This window comes from Ambystoma mexicanum, chromosome 2q, assembly GCF_040938575.1.
Source record: "Ambystoma mexicanum isolate Mex_15411 chromosome 2q, UKY_AmexF1_1, whole genome shotgun sequence".
Lineage (NCBI taxonomy): Eukaryota > Metazoa > Chordata > Amphibia > Caudata > Ambystomatidae > Ambystoma > Ambystoma mexicanum.
Genome location: NC_090924.1, coordinates 329358135 through 329382550, shown reverse-complemented (window position 1 = coordinate 329382550; position 24416 = coordinate 329358135). Strand labels below are relative to the sequence as shown.

The following is a 24416-nucleotide window of genomic DNA, read 5'->3' as shown; positions in this document are numbered from 1 at the left end:
TTGTTGAGTGGGTATGTGGAGACTTTTTGTTGTTGGGTTATTTGTAATTTTGCAGTTAGAGATTGATTATTAAAATATGTTCTACTTTTCAATTCAATAGATTTTTTTCCATCTTTACCCATATGATTATTGCCACTACGTTGCACGTTCATTGGCATTTCGTTCAAATGCATTTCAAAATTGGAAATAATTTCAAACAGTCAGATGTAATATTCCAGCAGGAACACGAATGAATGCAAGAATACATTACTTCAGTCTTACCTTGTAAAAAGATGGAAGAACAGATGTTGGAGAATTTTTGAGAGAAAACAGTCTATGAGCTCCCCACAGAGCCATTCCGACAAAGAACACTGCTCCGCGGAGCAGGGCCGCATCCTTCATATACATTCTAGAAAAGGGAGAGAAAAGACATGCCATTACCATATGCTCACCCACTCTGACATCAGCTGCTACAATTACATTGAGAACACAAATCTACAAACTTGAGGACAATCCGCCAAAGCCGCCAGAATTTGAACTATGCCTTTCACACATGGACGCCTGGAAGACAGGAAATTCAACCCTGCCTAACAGGACTGAAGCTCTTCAATCCAGTTAGCTTCAACACTCTCAATCCCTTGGCACGAATAGATAGGCCGATGCCCAGTACCGCCCTCCAGGGTAAGGAATTGCAGACCCACACATGGGCCATACCCTTTGGTGACAAGGAATGAAGAGACTAACCAAGTGGTGCCATAGTGGTTGCTATAGCCTTATTAAATAAAAACCAAACCTATCGATCCCTAACTCTAAGGTGCATTCCCTACCTAAACAAACTTGGGTGCTTGTCAGGAAGTCTGTGCAAGTCAAAACAAAAAGACACTGCCACAGTCACAAAGCTCCTATCCCGCTCCTGTCGCTACAACAAAACACCATAAAGTCCAGCTACTGTTCGTATTCCAGGAGAATGACTCCCTTATCCTGGATGTAAAGCGTCCAAACGCATCTCAGGTCGTTTAAAGCAAACGTTCCACAAAAGATCTGGGTTCTTCATAACACAACAGAAAGTAAACAGTTGCATACAGTTTTCGTGGGGCTAGGAGAATAGACTCCCTTCTCCTAGCTGGTTCTGCAATGTCTTTCACAGATCTTAATAAAGATTGTAGCTCCCTTAGGGAGGTTTTCACCATCTCGAGCTTTTGTACAATTCTTGATACACCCCCACTGGGACGATGAAGCTGTTCCTGGAGTCCCTCAAGACTTACCAGCACCACACTTTCGTGGAACTTGCCTGGGAACTGTTTCTCATAATGGTTTCCAGCTTTCTCGCTTTTTTTATAGTTTACAGTCTCGTAACTTCCCGGCCCCCTCCTGGACTTGTATGTGTTCCCGTTACCTTCTCCTAGGGAACTCCTCACCAGTGTTGTGGGTCCATATTTCTTAGTTCAATTTCTTCCTTTAGTAAGTCCCTGCTTCTTGCCTCTCGCCACCTCAGGTTATTGTGGACCACCTCGTCATAACTGTCGGACCCCTTGGTCCTGCTGTGACAGGTTACGCCTCCTCCACAGTCTCTTGCTCTCTCCTGTCAGTCACCTATGCGGCTTTGCTGTAGGCTAAGGTAGCTCGTTCAGCACCAATGTCGGACCACACGGTCCAACCACTACAGGTCGTGCCACCACCTCTCATTCTCTGCAAGTTTATTGCACTGGCTGCAACTGACTCGCAAGACACTTCTCGGGCATCCCACTATTTCTCTTCTCAGCCTTGGAGACGAGTTTCGCTGCAGTCTCCCGAAGCCCTGCACCAGCTCTCCAGGCTTTAATGCTGCCTCGTCGGTCGCCTGGATCTCCCTCTGTCGTATTACAGCTTCCAGCATGCCACAACCGCAAAAGGCTGTTGCCGGACAGGTCAGAGGATGACAAACACAGTCGGCCTTTGCTGTACAGTTTAAATAGTGGGGACAGCACAAGCGTAACGTTGCCCTTCCAATTGACATCAGCTGCTCTATCCTTCTTCGCACTCAGAAGTAGCGGTTTTGAGCGCTTTGTCGCAGTACTTTTGTCATCAAATGCATTGATAATTCACAATAACACATTGGTTCAGAGGTGATCGTATGTTGATAAGATTTGGGCGTTATCGTCAACCTACCGGTATGGGGTTTAGAGGAGCTGTACCTCCAAATTGCATCCTCAACCCCAGCAGAGAATCCGTCCATATGATATCCTCTCCTACACTCACAAAACACTCACTATCATTGCCCTAATCATGTCAAGAATCGACTATGCAAACAGCATCTACCTCGGAATACCAGAATACCTCCTGAAGAAACTACAACAGATCCAAAAAGCAGCAGCCAGACGACTCCTAAAACTATCCAGAAGAGACTACATCACCCCTGCCCTAAAAACACTACACTGGCTCCCAGTAAAACACTGCATCACCTTCAAAACCATATGCATAACGCACAGGGAAATAAGTGGACAATGAGCAGAATTCCTACAAAAGAAAGTAACAATCTACAAACCAAAGAGGCCCCTCCGATCCAGCAACGAAATCCACCTGGAACTAAAACCATGCCTTAAGAAAAAACTTGGAGGTACCACCTTCTACCACTTAGCCGCAAAGACCTGGAACAACATCCCAAAAGAGATCAGAAACACAGAAGATCACCACAAATTCAGGAAATTACTTAAAACCTGGCTCTTCAAGACCACAGACTCAAACTGAAAACCGAAACAATAGAGAAAAAGAATGACTAAACCGGAAAGAACACTGACAACCCCAGAACCGACAGGGAAGCTCCCGCAGTACCGGACGGGTGACACCGGATAGACTTAAACACAGATGACACCCATAGAGACGGAGTCAACTATCCCAGCCAATCCCAGCAACATCTTCACCTCCCCTTAGTTGCTACCAGGTACCAAAGTATCAACTGAATTGCCGAGACACTGGCAATCACCACACCAGCTGAGTGATGGACATTGGCAGGTACACTGGCCACAAGAGTAGGCAGGGAGGACAGGTGGGGTTGTGATTGAGGCTGGATGAGGTGGGGGCCAGATGTGAAAGGGACCTTAGTGCGAGATGGGCCCAGATCAGGACAGAGGGCATCAGGAGAGACTACGCAAGCCCAGCGCCTCGAATTCAGGATAGAGATGCCAACTAACCAATTCCACGAACAATTTCCACCTCCGCACACACCTCTCAAACTCCAAACCAAACAACCACAAACCTACAGCACAGAAAACCGCACAAACTTCACTACATTGCAACAACAAAACAAGAAACACAGACTTCCACAACAGTACACGACGACTACCGGCCGCAAACACCCCAGGCCCAGCCAACAGACCCACCGGGCTGTGGCCGCCAACAGCACATCACTGCTCTCTTGCACTTTTCCTGCTTCCTCCCCTAACTCACCCTCCATTCCTCTTTCAGGGCCACCAGTGCGCCAGGGGACCACTCCGGTGGTGATAGTGCGCGGTACAAATGTCCTTTAACATTAACATGTTAAAACCCTAGGGTGACTATTGGTTAACAGCCTCGCCCTCCCTAGCCTCATGGTTAAGGGATTCTCCCCTGGGGAGAAGTGACACCATCAAAAGGAATGTTGCAAACCTTCACACTTAAAACACAAATAAGAGACATTGTAAGCAACACCTTTTCCCAACTCTGCACTCCACAATCTATCTGACCATACCCTATATTCACACGCAGAACCAAACTGTGATATCAATAGTAACATCTAGACTGCGCTAACATCCTCCATCTCGGACTCTTGACCTTCCTCATGAGGAAAATACAAAGTGTGCAAATTGCAACGGTCAGACTATTTCTCAGGATGGACAGATTCAAATATCACACCAACATTAAGAATACTCCATTGGCTACCCTTCAAGAAAAGGACATTTTAAAACCTTTAGCATCGCACATCGCTCCTACCATGGAAAGGGACCACCATCATTGTTAAGATGGATTTCTACAATCTGGCCTGGAGGACACAGTACAGAACCACCCTAGTTCTCAAAGTATTCCTGTTCATCCGCTGTTAGCCAACCCCAATCAAAGCAAGCCTGAAGAGTGATAGAGGCTTAGTCTCAGTAGTAAGTGGGTGGGGTCAGGGTTCCACAACGAGTCCACACAGTGAAGCACACGCTAATTCACTTTAGACATGCAAGTACAAAAATACTCAATTATAGGCTCAGAAACACACTAGAAAAATTGAACGAGCAAGTAGTATCACAACACTCAGTTGTCAAACATATATACAGTCTCCTTCGGTTTGTAGAAATGCATACTATAATTTATTAAACTAGAAGAAGTTAAGTAGTTTTGTATAAATCAAAACCAGTTCACAAGAATTACACCCTAACTTTATAACACCCTCCCTCAACACCTAGGCCATCACGTCGCCCCTTGCGCCATCCGACTCGCTAGATGCTGCTGACCGCTCTCCTCCCCAACACCCAGTACAGCTGTACCCCTCTGTATCCTACCCCTGCTGAATAACTATTCTGTTACCTCTGAAAACAGCTTTTATGCATCTATAATGTTTTACACCTCTGTAAAGTGCTCTGTTATGCATCTGTATTGCTGTATACCTCTGTAAAGCGCTCTGTTGCTTCTCAAAGCCAGGTCCGCGCACAATAAATATCATAATAATAATAAGTCCAATCCCTATGTTAAAAGGCCTTGTGCCCAAAAGTCACAAAACGTCTTAGGAGATGCAGATGTAGGAAGAGTTCTTGTGGTGGTGAAGGTTCCAAAAAACAACAATATCAAAAGGTAGGTAAGATTATCTTTCTATCCTTTATAACATCTTTTGAATCAAACGATCAAAAAGTGATGGAATGGCGAGGTTGATTATGGTTGACAGGCGTGGCTGAATGCTTTGCGAGTACTCACCTCGCTGACTCCAATTTTCCCAAGTAACTAGGTAGGTCGACTGGGAATCCCTGATGGTAGGTTTTCAGCCGTTGGGATCCAGAAGATTCCCAGGAGCTGTGGGTGCATCGATTCTTCCAGTCAGGTCCAGGAGCTGAGTGCAACCCTTTGGGACGACGAAATGCAGCAGGCATCTTCAGGACACTGTTCCAGATGGAGAAAGGCTAGTTCTGATGACAGTCACTGCACACGGGCGACAGCAGGTGTCTCTCTAGCAGCAGTCAAAGCAGACCTGCCAGGACAGGATACCATCATTCTGTGAAGCTGAAACTTGGCAGGAAGACATGTGACACGAGCTGGCAACCACCGAAGTTCCAGAGAAAAAAGAGAAACAGCAACGCTTCTGTTGAGGTAGCCCAATGAAGAGCTTATCGGTCCACCGGGTGGTTGAAGCATCGTAAAAGGCCTTTGCAGATCGCATAGTCCAGCAGGGCTTCGCTGAGCCAAACGCAGGAAAGGATGCCAGGCCTCTTCGAGAGTTGTCCACGAATCTTCAGTCGGCTGCTCTTCTACACACGAAACTTGGCTCCAACCCTGATCTGAAGAAATGGCTGCAGGATTACTCTTATCCTAAATCCTGGCTGGAAGCAAATTCAAGCCCACCAATGGTAAGCATCTGGACCATTCAAACAGCCAGCAGTGATCCAATCAGAAACCACTGCGGGTTTCACTCATTCACAGCCCCCAGACTCAATGGCATTACGGATGTGGAGTGGGGCCAGACATTCCCAACCACTTCCTGGGTCCACACACAAATGGCATGCAATAGCCCACGAAAAAAGCCGCTTACTTGTGCAAATGCATGACATTTAAGGGATTTCCTGACCTGAGAATGCAGGAAGAAAGCTAACAAACAATATGGCCAAAGAACAAGCGAAACATTTCATGGCACTGACATTTTAGGGCACTAGCCATGTTTAGTAGCCACAAGCGGCAAACACCAATGTGTTTATGTTTATGTTTATTGTGTTCATATATAGCGCTTAACGCCAAAGCACTTTAGATTACAACAAGAATACAATACCAGTAGAAGCAATTACAAACTATGAGTCAAACCAATAATACAGCAACTAGAACAATTTGCCAGTGAAGATAAATGAGGGAAGAGGGGGGTCTAGAGGGGGAGGAAATGGGGAACAGGAAGTGGAATAAGCTGAAGGCAAGACAGGAGGAGAGGGGATTTAAGAGGAAACTAAGCAGGGGGAGAGAGTTAAGAAAAGGAGGATAAAAAAAGGGGACGGTGGAGGAGGATCAGAGAATCAGGGAGGGGAGTGGAGAAGAAGAGATTTTAAGGAGACACGAAAGGAGGAATAGGTGGGGATGAAACGGATAGAGAGGAAGGAAGTTCCAATGGAGGGGGCAAAAAGCTGAAAGGAGCGAAAATGAGGAGGTGGCACATGGGGACGGGGGAACAAAGAGAAGGAAGAGATCTGCAAATCGGAGGGAACGGGAGGGAATGTAGAATGAGAGGCGAGATATGGGGGAGTAAGAATGTGCACACTAAAAATATTGCAAAAATTGTACAAATATATCTGCTGACACAGCTTTTCTTTAGGCACATATACAAGTAACCAAAACACTATTGTAAAAGAATAGGGCGACAGAAAAGTATCCCCACTGCATTGTAAGATGCTATATGCTAAAAAAGTTACCCAAACAGGTAAAAAGTAAGCAAAAGATTAATGCAGTTTCCCAGTACGGATAGTCTGAAGGAGATCAGTTTCTCCATGACAAATGAGCAAAATGCCAGGGGAATGAGGCTGAAGGCTTTACTTCTGTGTAGAAAAAGCCAGGACAGGTTCAAAAGCAAAATGTTTGTCGGTCTATAGAATATGAGGGGAAAGTTGCCTTAAGAGGAATCTTTCCTAACAATCCTTCTGAAGGACGTTCCAGCAATACACGCCTTCTGAACAAGAAGGCTCAGCAATGCTGCACTAGTCCGAGTGTCTAACTTCAATAAGAAACAATGAGGATCCTCATTCTCTAAACTGGTCATGAAACCTTGAAACACTTTAGCCAATCATCTCTACCTGAAACAGAAGAACCTAATGTTCAGAAAAAAAGCACAAGACTCTGGTCTTCAACTAACCGAATTGGAGAAAGCAATGAATTAAGAGCTACCATTTCTCTACAACACGCCGAGTACTCGGACAAGGTGTCCAGTGTAGGATCCCAGAGGCTTAGGAGAGGTTGGGTTGTGGTAGTCAATAAAATAGGTGTGTGTTTCACCTTCAGCAAGGTTAGATAAATTGGTTCAGTGGGTAAAGGAATATGTCTAGTGTGTGATTGGACCTTACTTGGTTACTTTCCTTAACATACTTTACAGTGAAGGCTGGGCAGCCACCCCCTACACCCAGGATGGTGGTGGGAAGCTGGAATACTGGATGGATTGTGAGGCATCTTGAAACCTCCACAAATCAAGAAACAGCAGACTGTTTCAGTAGGAGCTCTGAGAATAGGTCTCAGGTCCCAGGCTAAGGTGAAGCAAAGGTGACAATTTGAAGTTCAGAGACTATCTGGGTGGTATATGGAGGAGAAATGCCAGTGGGAGAGTGTTTGAACTGGTGTAATTCTGGAGTTTGTGAATGTACTCTTAGTTTGCAGAAGAGGCGATTGGAGTATTTTCTCTAGAATAGGCCAAAGCCCTAAAAGAGGAGCATCAACCTGTTCAGGAGCATCTTATAGCACTAGAGAAACCAATCTAGTACGAACCCTATGTGAGGGTTTGCTGTGGAGACCTTTCCATGAGCCTTAAGGAAAGGACCCATTGGCGTGCACGCATTAGAGCATGGAGATGGGGCGCTCTCCAGATAAAGCTGTCACTGTGTGTGAAGATGCCTGTCTGAGAAGAAGAGAACTGTGGTTTTGTGTGCTGCACAGCTCACAAAAAGTCTGTTTGTGACCATTAACTGCAAGTGAATGGTGACCGTTTAGTTTCAGTGAACAATTTCCTTCCCTTTGTTTGATCCTCAAAAACACTTTCGAGGAAGGTCGCAAGACTGCATAGGCAATTATGTTTGATCTGAACAGCATACTCCAGGAAAATAAATTCTCCAATATTGTAAATAGTTAGAGGTAATAGGGACAGTTAATTGATCGGATTTAAAAAAAAAAGAGAAAAAGGAACACGAAGGAAAACACAAGGAAAAAAAGACTGATCAATGAAAGGTAACTCCTTGAGAGCCAGTCTTTTTCTGCAGATCGAGAAATCTTCATAGAATAGGCAAGACAGAATCAAACGAGTTGGTGTTGATTATTTTATCCACATTTGCCTTTCCCTCCCAGGCGGACGTGTATGTAGCTGGAAATAGGGCAGTTGCAGGTAGTACAAACAGGGAGGATCTGTGAGGTTTTTTCAGTTACTGCAGGGAATTCAGAACTGGACCATCAGCCCGTCCTGGAACACATTTTAGTGTCAGACCATCCTATTTTACCCATTTAGGGTACACCACTCACCCCAATGTTGTTTTATGTTAATTGTGTGTACAGATTTATGTTCTACACAAATCCAGTTAATTCATAATAATTTAAATTAAGGATTCCATCAGCCCTTAACAATTATGCATTATGTATAATGGTTCTGAGGGATCGAGAGGTACCTCAATTGGTTATATTTCAGTGTAGGGCGACTATCTCCCCTATGATGAAATGTCTTATTTAGTTCACACATCGCCAAGTGTATCCCTTTCTCTTTTGTTTTTAGTAAATTTACGCTTGCAGGATGTGTCCAGTACGGGCTGTTACGGAGAATTCTCTCTTTAGGCTGAATTTCCTAACCTAGTGAGTCCCCCAGCAGCTTTGCTGGATTTCTGGAGTTTGTTTTTTTCTCCTGCCAAGAGTGAGACTCTTTTTCTCCCACTCTTGGACATGATTTATGGTGTTCCTTTGACGGTTTGCGTTTTATGGGCTATGGGGTCCTTTACTCCATAGGGTCTCATGTGTTTTTACTATGTGCGTTACACAGCACTCTCCGTGCAGTGACACAAGGGTGTCATAGTGACACCCCACCATAGACTCCATACCATGGGACTGACTACTGTCTCCCAGGGCATGTAAACTCACCATTGGCTTTACTAGCCCCAAATTATTAACAGAAACCGGTACAAACCATCATATTGTGGACGTACTGGTTGGGGCAATTCGATTGCCCCGGGGTCTGTTAGTCGAGGGGGCACGTCTCCATCCCCCCTGATTGAGTTTTGGCTGGTGGCAGTGGATACTACTTTTTATATTCGACCGCGAATATATCCCTATGGGATTTTCCCATTGTTCGAGGCTACCAACTTTAATTATTTAATTCTCATAGCCTCGAACATACCGCCGGTTTATTTAATATTAATTCGCCGGTTGGTATTTTTTGCCAGGACTCGATTCTAAAATGGCGTTTGTGTTCTCTTCTGTGACTCCAACCCATGTCGAGCCCTTTGTTCCACTTTTTGGCAGGCTTCTCCACAGAAGCCTCCAAAAGTGGTGCCACTCTGTCTGGCTACCACAGGGGGTGCGGGAGGGGGTTTAGGCACCCTGAACTGAGTTACCTTGGTAACTCAAGTCGCACTCTTGTGTGATTGGCCCAAGTGGTGAGCCGGCCGGCTCACCACTTAGCATGTTTGATTGACAGCTAGGCTGAGTGAATGGGGGTGTGCTGCATAAAAGCAGGGCTTTGGGAACTGGAACTTCAGAAGTCGCCACAGGACCGGAGAATCCGACGAGGGAGAAGCTGAGCCGACCTACCACGACGACACCACCGATGGAGCCCTGCGGAACCGACTCCCCACTTCCCGACGACAGAGAAGATCTCCCGGCTGGAGAGGCTTCTTCCCCTGACTGGTGGGCACAACCAATTTACCTTCTTTTCCTCGCACACCAGGACGTCTTGTGGTCGAATTGCCCGGCCCAAGCACCCCAGCAACCGGGTAGCCACTTACCACTGCACCGCGAATAAAAGGACCGCTTCTTTTACTACCTGAGAACTCAGCGGCTGGTTTCTTCCCTGGCAGTGCAACAGACTCCTGTCTTCCTCCCCAACGAGATCCTCTCTTCCCCTGGACGAAGCACCGACTTGCATCTGCTGCCAGGAACAACTGCCCCCGCTGGAGTATTCTCACCACTTTAAGGTACCGTGTCCACGAGGCCTCCCTTTCTAAAGATTGCTACAAGGTAATAATAATCCCTTAACCTTCTGGACTGGGCTGGCCGCCTTGACCATCTAAATGGTCCCTTTCTTTGGTCCAACTCTTTCTGAACCTTTTCAAGACTTTTGTGCACTTCAACCGTGTGACCTTGGACACATTTCATTCTGATCCTCTTAAAGTGGCTCCGGCCTTCTGAACTCCAACTTCACGGTTTTACTTTGCTTTCCTCTCTTGTTGTGTTCTTGTGAAAGTGTTGGGATCTGTTTCAAATTATACTCTGCTTTTCTCTCCCTTTTTAAAACGAATTATTAGAGTGCCATTTGCGTTAAGCGCTCACCGCTGTCTGAAAATAAGTGGGGGCTTTACTTAAGAATGGTCTAATATTCTTTTAAGGGAGTGTATATCTTTTAGTGACCGTGTTTTTGAACTGCTTATCATTAGTGCCTGTGTGTTTTACTAGATGTGGTTTTAAATAAATAATTATATCTCTTTTACACCAAGCTCTGGTCAGTGTTTACTTGTTCTACTGTGTTCTTTTGACCTATTGTGAATACTCTGTATACTGCCTAACTCTTCTTGAGGGAAGTCTGACTGCTCAGCCAAAGCTACCAAGTGAATCTGTGAGGTACAGACTGCTACCAAGTGGGTTTACTGCCAAAAACCTGTAGTCTTAAATCTTTTGCAGTGGTCCCAGAGGGAACTGCACAGGTTTCTGCCTAACAGCTGGTGGCAGCAGATATTTTTGTACCATGCTTAACTTGCTCACGTGCACCTTAATGCATAATGCCTAAAATGGCTGTACCACGAAATTTCCCCCTTGTCCTTTGACCAGCATGTATTTTGACTTTCTTCCTGCCCTCTCAGCCCTGGATATGCCGTTGATGGTAAGCCCTTTCCCAGGCAAAGCAGCAGTGTGAGTTTGTGGCCGGTTGTGAAGGCTGGGACTGTCTGGTCTCAGTCCACATCCTGGCCAAAGCGTGTCTGTTGCTGGGCAGATGTCCATGATTGGACAGCCCTTGAATGGTGCAGAAACTTACCATTGTGGCATTTGGGGCAACTCCAGCTCAAATTTAGGATACAAGGAGGAATTCCTGTACTATAACCATTCTTCAGATCGTCGCCAGAGCCACGACCCCTTCAAAGAGGAGTATCCAGCTGAAGACCCAGAACTCAGAGCCACCCTGTGGGCTGACAAGCTGCCGCCCGTGTTACCCGACTGAATCAGGTGTCGTCCCGAGTTTGAACTTTGGGACTCCACAGACCCTTATCTACAGAAAGAAGAGGTCTACCCATGCAGTTGCATCTCAACAGCATCAAGAGGGGCTTTGCAAAACAAGCTTCCTGCCTGAATTGTGTCTCGGGAGTCCTCTAAAGTAGTCAGCGATGTGGTTGTGCTTTATTCATCATCATGACAGGGTCACCCAGCTGCCAGCACCAGGAACTGTCTCTCCAGAGCGTAGAACTGCCAACTAGCCCGACCAAAATCACAAAGCAGAAAGTGAACTCTGAACCAGCATTCCCTTGACCCTCTCTAACTGGACCAATACACAGTAATTGGGCTCAAAAGATGGTTGCTGACCATATCAAGTTAACATCCCCGTTTGCACCCTCCACCTCCTTCGGGTTTAAACATGTGCAATGTCCTAATCCTACATCTCCCTTGCCTGGTCTGGATCGGTGGAGTTATGTCCAAGTACCCCCCCCCCCCGACCCCTGGGATTCCCGTGAGTGGTCGAATTGGGAGAGGATTGCCACAGAACATTTCTTTCTTTGTTCTTTACAACTTGAGGCATTTGCATCAGTCTTTTAGCTTTGCCAACAAATACATAAAAGTTCCCTGCAAAGTGGCTTCTAGGCACTAGGCCCCAGTTTTGTTTTTCAGTTTATAAACGTTTATTCTGGGCTGAAAGTCCCATTAAACTCACAACAGTTAAACTCAACAGTATACATACATCAAATCAAATATAAAAACACCCACAAGTACAAACCGTTAAATATTCAAACACTAGGCCCCCATTTCTTTTAGCAATGGAAGGACTTTTAAAGTGCAGACATTTTGATAAGGCTTTAATTACTTACCAGTTATTAAACTAGCTTATTACTGAACTTTGGCTTTCTTCACTTGCTTTACTATATTACATTGTTCCAAAGTTGTCACACCTCCAAAAGATACATGCTCAAGGATGCAGCAAGCTGTTCTTCTGCTCATTTGAGCCTAGGCGTGGGCTTTCCTGGGTTTTGTACCCAAAGACTAAGCCAGTATTTGATGTTCTGCATGACCCTCGGGGTTCTCTTACAGATGCCGTTGGGACTTGCTGGGAGAGTGGCAGAAGACTAGTCCCTTCCTAACTCTGTTCACTCTGCCCCCCCCCTTCCAAAACAATCACTAGGCTCCATGACCACTGCTGGAAACACCTGCCACCGCAAGGCATACCTAGGGCCTGACCTGGCCTCTCGGTACCTTCTACTTCTAGCCGACTAACCTACTACTTCTGGATCCTCACCTCTCTTTCCAAAATCTGAATAAAGCCCCAATATCTTTCCTCTAGTACTTTTAGTTTTCTCTTACATTTCTAGTCAACCCCTGGCCAACCTTCACTCTTCTCGTCTGAAGATGTACCGTCCTCTCCTCACTCTGACCTACCTCCTGCTGATCTGTCAGTCTCCTTGCTACCTCCTTTCTGCTCTACGCTAACCACCGGGTAAATAAAAGGGGTAGACCTGCACTCAAGTCCCTGATCCTTCAGGTATATTATACAGTTATTAAAAAAAAGTGGACCAGTAGAATGGGATGACACTAGCTAAATTTAGTACATATCAAATTTTATTCAGTAAACTCATCACAAGAAAATCATAAAATCCAGTAAAAAACAATCAATTCATACCATCAATCATAACCACATACAAAACTCATTCAGACATTCAAATATAAAACACCCAAGTGTTTATTACATCAATAAGCATTGGAAATATTGTTACACCAATTGTTTTCAGTTATCACATTAAACAATGACCCAGTCCATAATATCAGGTGTTGTATATCTGGTACCAAGTTTGACCAGATGTCTCTCACAAAAAAGCGTCAACACGCGTTTCGGTCGGAGACCTTCTTCAGGATGTAAGGCATGGAGCGAATACTCAGCCATACGCCTGTTATGTTAACTTTACAAGACTGAAAGATTACAGAATGCAAAATATGATGCATCGGACTTATGTACTGAGAAGATGATTACCTGGAGTCCAAGGATCACTTTGAAGAAGCAGAGTGAGCGCTCAACGAATGTGATTGGCCCATTTTCCAGCACAGGAGTTTAAACACACCACAGCAGAGTTTGGAGAGGAGAATGGTCCTCCAAGGAGGAAGCCTATGAGCCATGCAGCGGGCAAGCAGATGAGTCAGCAGGAGAGAAGCTGCGAGCGGAGGTGGAGAACCCGAACACCGCCCAGGAAGCAAGGAATACTCGGGCTGCTGTCAAGAAAAACCTCTGGACATCCAGAGCACTGGCTAAGCGTCCATGAGAGAGGACACACTGCCAGGGAGAAGCAGATGTCCTCAGAGCTGCTGCAGACCACTACAGAGCCCCGAACGCTACCAGAGCCTCACAAGACGCAACAGCTGCTCAGGAAACACTGGTACCAGTCAGGAAGAAGCAAACTGGTGCGTGGGTACCAGAGAGATGCTAGAGATCCACAGGAGCTGGGGAGGGAAGGCAGAAGCCGGAACAAGAGTGTCTGGAACTCTGGGAATGAAGTGCAAGTCTGGAACACGCACCCATATGAGAAACAAACAAAAACCAAGCATTTCTGAATATGAGTCTGGGACTCGCACCTAAATGAGAAGTGCATGAAACGATAACTACTTGGCAGGAGAGTGAATCAAGCAGTTATAAATATTGCAAGTTCGGGACTTGCCCCCAAAAGAGGGGCAATCCATGAGAGCACAATTGCTTGGCAGGAGAGTAAACCAAGCTAATGTGAATTTGCTCAAGTCTAGGACCCACACCCAAAATAAGTTAAAGAAATATACAGCAAAACGAATCCTACGCTTGGTGAAGTGTGCCATGTTGGTGAGAAAAACAGTAGAAATACAAGGAGCATTTTCTTGTGAACTACCTACTAACCATGGTATAAGAAAATACGGGCCTGAGAGGCCCCAGAAGAAGAGAAATACTACCAGAAGGAACCTAAGGGAAAGGATTACGACCCTAACCTTGGAGTCCTAGAGTTTGGAACATTTCTTTATTTTTACCACAATTCATTACCTGAGAGACTATGGAACTTTTCTGTTGGTTTGATCTACAAAGAACCATTTACTTTGGGAAGAGATCATCCTTCCAGAGTTAGTTTAAGTTATTAGTGTTGGGTACAGAGTTAGGAGTTTTGAGAGACGACAGTGACAGACTTTATAGTTTTGGACATTCTGATAATTTCCTTAGTTTCCTTAAAGGCACGGAAAACCCTCAGTTTTAGGGACAGAAAGGCATTTTTCCAAACCTTTTTCATACAATAAATGTTCCTCCCCCAAAACATGCCACCAGTGTGTCCAAGCCTTCCTTCTGCACCCTCAGAATGGTAAAAAGGAACCTGCTGCCACAAGCTTGCCTTTAGACACACAGAAAAGTAACACAAAATCCCAAATGTAAAAGACTAGGATGATACAAAAGTATCACCACTGCACTACATTGTAAGATGCTGTGCGCACTAATAAAAAGTTACAAAAAATGTAAAAAGACAAAAGGGAAATGAGTTTCCCCATGACCAAATGAGCAAAAGGAAGCTGAAGGCACTTGCGAAAGAAATCCTTCTGCTGGCTGCACCGCCTGGGGCCTGCTGGGAAGGGGGCAGGAAACAGCATTTCCGAAGAACTAGCAGGTCCGTCACCTACGAGGGTGGACATTGGACATAGGGAGTGTCTCCAGACTTCTGTGCTGGAAATGGATTTGGATATCACGTTACATCGATGATTAAAGGGATGTCCCTTAAAATGACTTGTTCAGGCTGGAGCGGCATGATTTCTGAGTCTACTTTGGGAGTAGATCCTTACTGCGCATACACTTTCCTGTTTTCCTTTCTGCGCATGTTCGAAGACCAGAGTACTTTATTGGCGTGTCCTCAAGCAAAGATCACAGGCTACAAAAGAGCCCACCATGAAGAAGGACAGAGTGTCTGAAACGCATCGGCCTGGGCCTCTGCTGATGAATCTCGAATAAAATACATTTTGATTGCCTACAAGTTTGGAGAATTGTGAAGATTACTTCTAACCATATAAGGTTTATTGACTATCGACTATCAATAATCAAAACCCTCAAGTAGAATTAACTACCAAGCAGGCGTCTCCAAGCTCAGTAAGAGCCTCACTGAGCAATCTCTGCTTGTAGTGAATTACATGGCCCGTTGCTAATAGACAATAAGGCTCAAAACCCTGTGAACAACAAGAATGGCCGCAAGCATTCATCCAACTTGAAGAATGGGACAAAAAAAGAAAAGAGACAAGGGTGTCACCTACCCTATGCAGCAAGGAAAATCTGCCCGGCAGGAAATAAACGGAAAACCTCAAATTGCAACTAACAGGTGTTAGTCATGCCTGTGATGCATCATCAATGGGGCTATCTAGAACAGCTCAAGACAATTCTGTCGGTAGGCCTACGACTACTATTATTAATACCTTGGAGGATGGCACAATAAGACAAGTCGATATTCAGGGTCCACTCGAAATAGGGTTCCAACCTGGGTGCAAGAAAAATCGAATTGGTGACTCTTTATTGCATATAACAAATCCCACCCTTCATTCAGGCCATTAATGAGACTGTTGTGGAGAGAGCCTCGGCTACGATTCAGCAATATTGAAGACACAGGGCATTGAATGGGCCGAGCAAAGAACAGACTAATCCAAGGACCGCTCAGCACAAGGAGAGATACTTATTGTTGGGGGTCAAATTGGAAGAGCTATTCCCCTTATCGACTAGCCCATTTATGAACAGAAGTTTTTAATAGTACCGTTTCATCGGATACCCTCTCTAGGGAACATTAATAGGCAGGATATTAAAAGAATTATATTACCTGATGCTCACAGCAACACTAATAGGGTAGTAATAGAATGTATTTAATCTGCTATTATGGCACTTGTAAGCTTGCAACAAGAGTTGAAGATGATGGGATATCAACTAATTGTTTGTCAGAAGCAAGTTGCTAGTGCGCATGACTCTGATCAAGTGTTTGACGTGCAGAATTTTAAGTTACCCATTTCTAAATCAGATGCATAAGAGGGCAGGGGGTCGCTCACTATCCATTGCGGGCTCCCTCCTTTGGAATAGCCTCCCACACCCCCTTGAGCAGGACCTTCTTAAATTCAGGAAGCTCCGTAAGACTTTCCTCTTTTCCTCCTCCTTCCCACGTCCTTTCCTCTGTTAGTCCTTGAGTTGCTAAATCGCTGTCCTTGGCCCTTATGCGTCTTCGGGGCCTGGACCTCCCTCACCGATTACTCCCAACTCCTGTCTATCTCAGCACTTTGCATCTGCACACCCGCCGCTATGGAGATTTGCACTTACACCTCCCACGGCTCGGGCCGTGAAGCACTCAACATTCTGAGCACTTCCTCCAGGGCTCTCCCACGAGCTCGGACTCCCCAGTACCTACCCCCTCTTTCCTCTTCCTTTCGGCACTTGCACGTTCTGAATACCCACAAGGCATAGTAGGTTAGTCCCTCTTCCTCTTCCCCCCAGCTCTTAATATCAAGTTGTAATGTACCCTCCCTCCCTGCCATGTAGGCGCTTTGAAACAGTATATTCTTATTGTATAAGCGCCTAACAAGCAAACAAATAAATAAATTCATGTTAGATTACCCATATCTACCAGTGCCTTCGAAATTTAGTGCTTCATATGCGCATAAAAGAAATGATAAATCCTTCGGTATTGGATGCATTTAAACATACTGCAAACACCTACACTTCATGATTTCCCAAGACTCATGTTCAAATTAGTTGGGCCTCCTGGAATTCCTGTCGTTTCAAATAGTTTCTGAAAAATCCTCAAGCCCTAAAAATCATATCATCGCACAACATATTTCTTCAAGAAACTTGGCGTATTGAAAACTTTTGCATTGATGGATAGTGATACAGCTAATGTGTTTGGGTGGTTCTTTGTCTTCGCAGTTTTACACCAGAGGACTGTTGGTTAGAACTTTTATTAATATATCGATCTCTCAGTTAGTGACAAAATCGCACAACAATAAAAAAATATATATAGAAAATATACCCTTTTATTATTATTAAAAATATATGTTTAAAACATTTTGCTAACAAGATTCAATTGATTGTTTAGAAATGTATAGTTAAATGTTACTCTCCACTTCTTCTAGTCATTAGAGAATCTCTATTTTTCTTTTATTAACCTTTTTCTTGAGAGAACCAATAAACATCGAAAAACATTCCATTATTTACGTTTTAGATCTCTACTCTCTATTCCTCTTATCATTCACTGCATTCATCCCAACAGTTTCATTCCTTACTAACACTTCATACAGACTTTGTATATTGGAAATTCATCTGGTGTATACACTTCAGTATCAATCAATAATCTTTTTTCTGTTCTGTTTTTTTCATATCAGAACACAAAATGATTTTGTTCAATTCCTCGCTGTGTAAGTTAGTCGTGATGTTTTCCTGCAATGACAAAAAAGCTTGGTTTAATTTAAAGCGATCTTATTACATTTTAGCTGTATTAAATACTCTTTCAATCGAGTTATTATACAGCTTAATCTTCGAATGCTCCATTACTTTCATGACTCCAACTGTTCGCTGGCAGTTATCTTTTTCATTTAGAGTTTAAAACGATTGTTTTATCTCCTATAGCTGGTCATTACTTCTTTTATCTACTGTTAGCTCCTTTCACACTCTTAATTTGCTTGTTCTCTTGCCTAGGGCAGAAATGGGAGAACAGACTACAATCGTCGTTGCTTTCACTAAAGGGCTGACATTTCAAATTGCATCTCACTTTTTTAATTTTTTTTTTAAACGCTCACCATCTATATTGGCATCTTAAAGGTGATTGCGGAAAGCATTCGCAATGGCCTCTTGACCCTGTCTTATTAAATTTTATAAAAGCTCTGCAAAGTGATGCGGTAGTATCTATTTGTCTAACACAAGAGGGAGGAATTTCACACCAAATCGAAACGAAAGTGGGCCTAAAACGGGGGTGGTGTGCTTGTTTCCGACTTGGATGAGTGTTTGGCTGGTGTGCAAAATGTTCCTCCTCGTATCAGCAGTCAATCAGTGTCATGGCTGATGTAGGCCAACGATACAGTCCTTATGAACCACACACCAGCAGGACTTCAACGTTTCACAAATGCCCCAACTGTATAGGCTAGGACCAATAATCTGCGTATTAATTCTCAGAAAACTAAAGTTATGGTTTTGGTCAAAAAGACTAAACATTATGGCACATTTGTACGGAAAACTAGATATTAATCTGGAGGTTGTAGACGGTTATATGTACTTGGGATTTCCTTTCTGTGCCTAGCCAGCCTATCCCTTTTATGGCAATAGTATGCAGCTTGCATGCTTAAGAAGTGGCTCCTGATAAAGAGAGATGTGGCTAACGCAAGGGGTACAAATTTGGAAGGTCTAATAAAATATACCAAACTAACATTCCAGGGCTGAGTTCTGGCCTTGAATTATTGCCGGAACAATATGTGGGTTGTCTGGAGAGGTTTGAGGGGAAAATCCTTAAATCCGTTTTGAATGTACCCAAGACAACACCAGTGGAGGCACTAAGGTGTGAGCTGGGCCTCCACTCACTTCGAGCACATTGGCTCTTAAAACGATGTAAGTTGTATTTCTCTTTAGTAGATAGGGCGTTGAATGATAACACATTAATGGGTCTTGAAGCATCAAGGCTAGACGCAACCTTTCCCAATCCTTTCTTGCAGTCACTGACGGATACCGTTCTCCGTCTATGCGATGAGATACATTTTCCGGTTAATAAAATATCTGAAATGCCGGATTATGCAATACAACTTAAAAACAAGATATGGGCATGGGACAGAATCGACACTATTCAAAAATTATACAAAAGCGTTATGTTGAATATAATCAATGATTTACCATGGAAGTCCCATGCCCATATTTACTTGAAATATTTAACAGAAAAATGTGTGAATTTATCATTTATCTTCACTTGAACATCCTCCCTACTTACTGGGGGATGGCATATTATACCATATTGAAATAATGTAACTTCTTTGCTTCTGTAGCTTAACATAAGCTTTATTACAAGTTACAACAAGCTATTAAGCATAGAACCACTGGGTCCCATCACCCGGGCTCAACTGACAAACTGGAACCTTTACACTTCATCACCAAACATTCAACTACCTCACATCAGCATTCCATGCATACAGAACAAGTCCTTCACAACACATATTAAGAAAGATTATGTAGTTTGTGCAAGACTTCTGTGGAAACGAACTGTCATGTTTTAACGCAATGTCCTGATTTAAAGATGCAATATCAAAAGGCCTATTCGCAGCTTGTAAGTAGGCCCGAGAATGTATAAGAAGATCAATTTTGGAGCTCATATGGAGCTTCTACAATGGTTATCACGGGTGCAGGTTTCTATGTGTGGAAAAATGCAGTGAAGCTTTAACTAGCTGCTTAAATTAGTGATCTATGCATGTATAATACATTTGGGCCTTGTGTTTAAATACATAGATTTGATTAGTTATTATGAAGAATTTTATTGGTTGTAATATATACTGATGATTCAGATGAGACATTTTAACGAATTAGTTTCATACAATTGATTTTACTGTATTGAATGGTTTGTTATTCAATGTGATATTGTAATACAAATTGTTTAAAACTGCTTACGGTTTAATTTGTTAACCAAGTGCACAATAAATATTAAAAATGTAAAAAAAAGAATTGGGTTGTGGGCTTTTTCCAAGAATCATTTGCACTATAGCCTCCCCTTCCTTGACTAGACATGTGGTATCCCATGATTGCAGAGGATTACCTTTCCCTCTCCTCTTTAATCGAGATCTACTACACCTGCAGCAACTTCTAATGCATGTCGCCAGGCAAGTCCCGATTTGCTTGCCAGTCTGATGCAATTTCCGGGTGGAGAGGAAAGACTGAGGCCTATTGGTATCAAGCATCTTTGTTGGGGCGGGATGGAAATAGTCTCCATACTGTACATTTCAAACCCAATTGATTGTGGAGTCGCTAGTGTAGGGACTTTGGCTTTCTCGCTTAGTTTGGTAAATAATAGGGGTCCCCAGCTTGTATCAGCTGGCCGATGCGCCACTCCTGGTACCATATGTGGCAAATCTTGCAAAACAAAGCTTGCAAAACAAAGAGTAAAGTGCACAACAGTTCTTCCGTATTAAATTCAGTAAATTAAGGATTCAATAGCAAAACAGTAAAGAAAGTGAAAAACTTCAGGTGCAGCTAGGTGTAAGCTCCATTGGGAGCATACACAGAATTGAATCCAAAAGAACAATAATACCCACTAAGGAAACGGAGTAACCCAAATGCACTTCTATGGTGATATCCCCACCTGATAAATTCAATAAGATCAATAATTTCACCAATGAACAGTAGGCCAAAAGAACTAATAAGATTCAAAGTCTTTTTGATATACAAAACAATTTATGGTCGTTTGATAAATAATGGTCATTCAATAAATGATAAATCACAAGTTGATTTTTCTTCTACCTTACACATGTTTGTTAACCACAATCTACTGATTGTTACATATGTTGTAATCTAGGCCCTTCACTTCTTCATTGTAATTAAGATTCAACTGTGTACTTTTACGTTGTATTATATTTGTGCTGTAATGTATCATGCTTTATTTTCCACCTGTACTGTAACCAAGAAACTGCATATTCTTGTACAGCGCCCAGATACCTACGGGTCGGTGCGCTTAACAAATAAACAAACGAATATATTCTGAAAAAATCATGACACAAGATCAAGTTCCCAATATTGCCTGAACTCGGTGCCCTCAGATTCATTCAATCGCAAAATGTATTTTGCGTTCTTTCAAAATGCTAAACAATGAACATTTATGTCAAGCGAGATGAATCGTAAGATATGAAACCAATGATTCCTCCAAGATACTTTGCCAACGCGTTTCGGATTTATGTATCCATCATGGATTGTGGTTAACAAACATGTGTGTAAGGTAGAAGACCAATCTACTTGTGATTATCATTTGTTGAATAACTATTATTTGTCCAACAACCATAAATTGTTTTGTAGAACAAAGACTGAATCTTATTAGTTCTTTTGGTCCATTGTTCATTGGTGAAATTATTGATTTTATTGAATTTACACAGGGGGGCCCTCCCCATAGGCATGCATTTGGGTTACTCACTTTCATTAGTGGGTATTATCATTGTTACCATATGTGGCAAACCAAAAGAAGGACTTGGAACATCGGATTACATTTTAGTAGGATCTATATTTAAAAGTAAAAGAGAACGCATAACTTAGCCTATTTCTATGAGGGAAGTACTTAAAACTAATGGTGCTCTTCAAAGAAAATAATCCTTGGTCCAAAATCCTATCCAACTGCTCTGGTCCTATTACTAATGAAAAACTGAACTAAAGAGGCCAGAGCAATGATGTCTTTCTTCTGCTTCTGCCTAGCGCAATCACTTGGGTGATCTGTTGATGGTTCCCAGCGGTCTCAGACTATTAGTCCAAATGAAAGTTCCTTCTTGTGGTTCCCTCTTCCTCGGGAAGGCAATTTTTTTTCTAGCCATCTCCAGGGTCCCTTTTACCACAGCTCTCTTTATAAAGGTTGTTATGCCTCTGGGACTCCCCAAGGTCTCACGGCTTGCTAAAAGATATGTGTTCTCTGAATTTACATAAATCATACAGGGCACTTCCAATTGGGATTTCTCAGGCCCCCGGAACCTCTTCGGTTTTTCCCAACCTTGACCCACAACGTTCGTATATCTTGACTCTGGTTCCCATAGGGTGAGTGCCTGCTCGGGTTTCACATGCTCCCGTAATCTTCCTGGCTCTCCCAGCCTGGATTTGAAGTATTCGTACCAGTTTTGTTCTGAGGCACGTGGGAGCACACTCATGCTTGGGTTTCTCAAGCTCCCATAACCTCATCAGCTGTCCCAGCCTGAATTTGCAATATTCTTAGCTCTTAGCAGTAATCTCTCAGTGGGAGCGTTCACCTCCCTGTTGCTGCCATTTGCCACAAATAACATCCTTTAGGCATAGGGCTGGGATTTGGGTTCTCCCCAGCAAGCTGGTCTCAGCGTCAGTTACTGGGCTCTGAGTCCACCACGGCCTGTCTGTAGTCACGCCACCAGAACAAACTGGTGCCTCTCCAATTCCGCCTGTAGACCCAACCTGGACTTCATGGTCAGGAAAAACGCCAGCCTTCTGGAATCTGGCTAGCGCTGGTCCCCACTCTCCAAGCTCCAGCAGGCTCTGCCCTGTCAGGACATCTCCTCCAGAGGGCACGTCTGTGTAGGGATCACATACCCCCTACGTAGGAGTTTCGTTCTCTTCATTCACAGTTCATCTCCTGCCTAAGTTATCACAAACAAAGGTGTGTCCTTCTGTCTCTTTGGAGCTCAGATGGAATCCAGCATTGCCATAAGCCAACAGGATGGAAGGGTTGACACAGGTTGGAGTTGTTAAAGCAGGAATAAAAGTAGGTTGTACAAGTCCCATTTAAGCAGACAATGTATATAGGTCAGGGAGGTCCTTATTGGACTGGAGTTCTTGTCCCAGAGAGGAGAGTCATTCCCAGTGAGATCCACTTGCCCAGACCCCTAGGTAGGGTCATGTGGAGCGGGCTCACCTCCCTAGCCCCAGAGGGGGTGGCTCCCATCTGGGGAGAATGGATGAATTGACCAGATCCATCACAGTGTTTGTGTCCACAGGGTCTCCCTGTCTTTGAATAGTGTGTCTATCGTCGCCCAGTCCTTGAAGGGATAATTTAATTTTACTGACGCATTCTGGGGTTTTGAGTTGGGACAGAAGGGCATTGCTGAAGATGTTCATCTGAGGGTGGTTTGCCACACAAAGTTACATTTTTTTGGCCCTGAGGTAGGTTTATCCTCTACCTGGTCCTCCATTCTGCTTCCCGGATCCAGCCCGGGATTCGTTTTGGGTCCTGAGGGGAATTACGGGTAATGTATTTTTCCTCTAACAGGCCTGGCTAGGTACAGATATCCATTCACATAAATATACATCTATATACACACATACATAATATAAACATATATGACTACTGCAGCCTTTGATATCACACAAGGCCCCGTCTCCTTCAAATGTGCTCTGAAAGCCTAGTAACTCATCCTGGTTGTTCCTTCTGGGATGTGGGGCTGTCTGACGCACTACCTGCACTATCAAGGCAATACCTCACACCACCGTCATCCAGGCAAGCCACAAACGCTCTCCGGAGGTTGGGCCCACCCCTTGACTGCTGCTCTTGATCTGCACCCTGTAGGCTTCCACTGCTGAGGCCCAGGGAAGGAACAGCATCCATATGGCCCTCACCTGTGTTTTAGGGGCACAGGGGGTGCAGATTGTGTTTGCAGCTAATTGCCAAAGGACCAAATAACTGAAATACATTTTCTCCCCTTCACCATGCTTCTGTTCTCCCAGGTCAAATTTGATGTTTTTCGGCCCACACGGTTTGGTCCTGGGGCAAGTCAAGGCGCCCTGCAGGCCACAGCATCCTCCCAGGTTGCCCCAATTATGCAGCCCTGGCCTGCTGCTCTGTGTACCCACCCAGTTTGGCCAGTGGCCAGGACATCTTGCTCCTCAGGCCACCACAGACTACACTGCTTTTACAGCCCTGGCAAAGTCCTTGTGGGCCCAACTGCTCCTCACACCGGAACTTGACCCAGGCTGACCTTCATATGAAGCGCAGGGCTTGTTCCCCATGCCAGGCCAATCCTGACATACGCAGCCTTGGCTCAAAGGGCTCTTCACACCCTGGGTGACCTTCAGTTGGTCCTCCTCCTCAACCGTCATCCCAATTCTTTCCACTCCGTGTTCGCTCTCTCGAGGTCAGTCCACTTACCCAGGATAGGGTGTGGCCTGTGTTTTGTTCTTATCCTTCTGATAATGTTGCAAATAGTCGTGCGATGGGCTGGATAGCACCCATTGTTGGACAACAGGTGAGAGAAAACAAACATATGAAATAAACACGTAGAAACTACACTTGGTGTGCGCGACTTCATTCATAGCTCTATTCCTGGGGAGAATGCAACCCTAATTGAGCAAGGGTTTACCATAGTGCACTCCTGGTTATACTGCTGAACTCTAAAATCTGCAAGGAGCTGGCCAACCCTGTTGCAGTCTCTACCTCTCCTGTCGC

The 24416-nt window shown here is 44.2% G+C and overlaps 1 protein-coding gene across 4 annotated transcripts in view; it reads right to left on the bottom strand.

Moving 5' to 3' along the window:
* TSC2 (TSC complex subunit 2) overlaps nucleotides 1–24416 on the bottom strand; it is a 1437517-nt gene that overhangs the window by 1063164 nt on the left and 349937 nt on the right. For all 4 annotated transcript variants that reach the window (XM_069647328.1, XM_069647330.1, XM_069647331.1 and 1 more), the window contains one exon: nucleotides 262–388. In XM_069647328.1, coding sequence (XP_069503429.1) covers nucleotides 262–388 — 127 coding nt within the window. The remainder of the gene's footprint in view (nucleotides 1–261; nucleotides 389–24416) is intronic.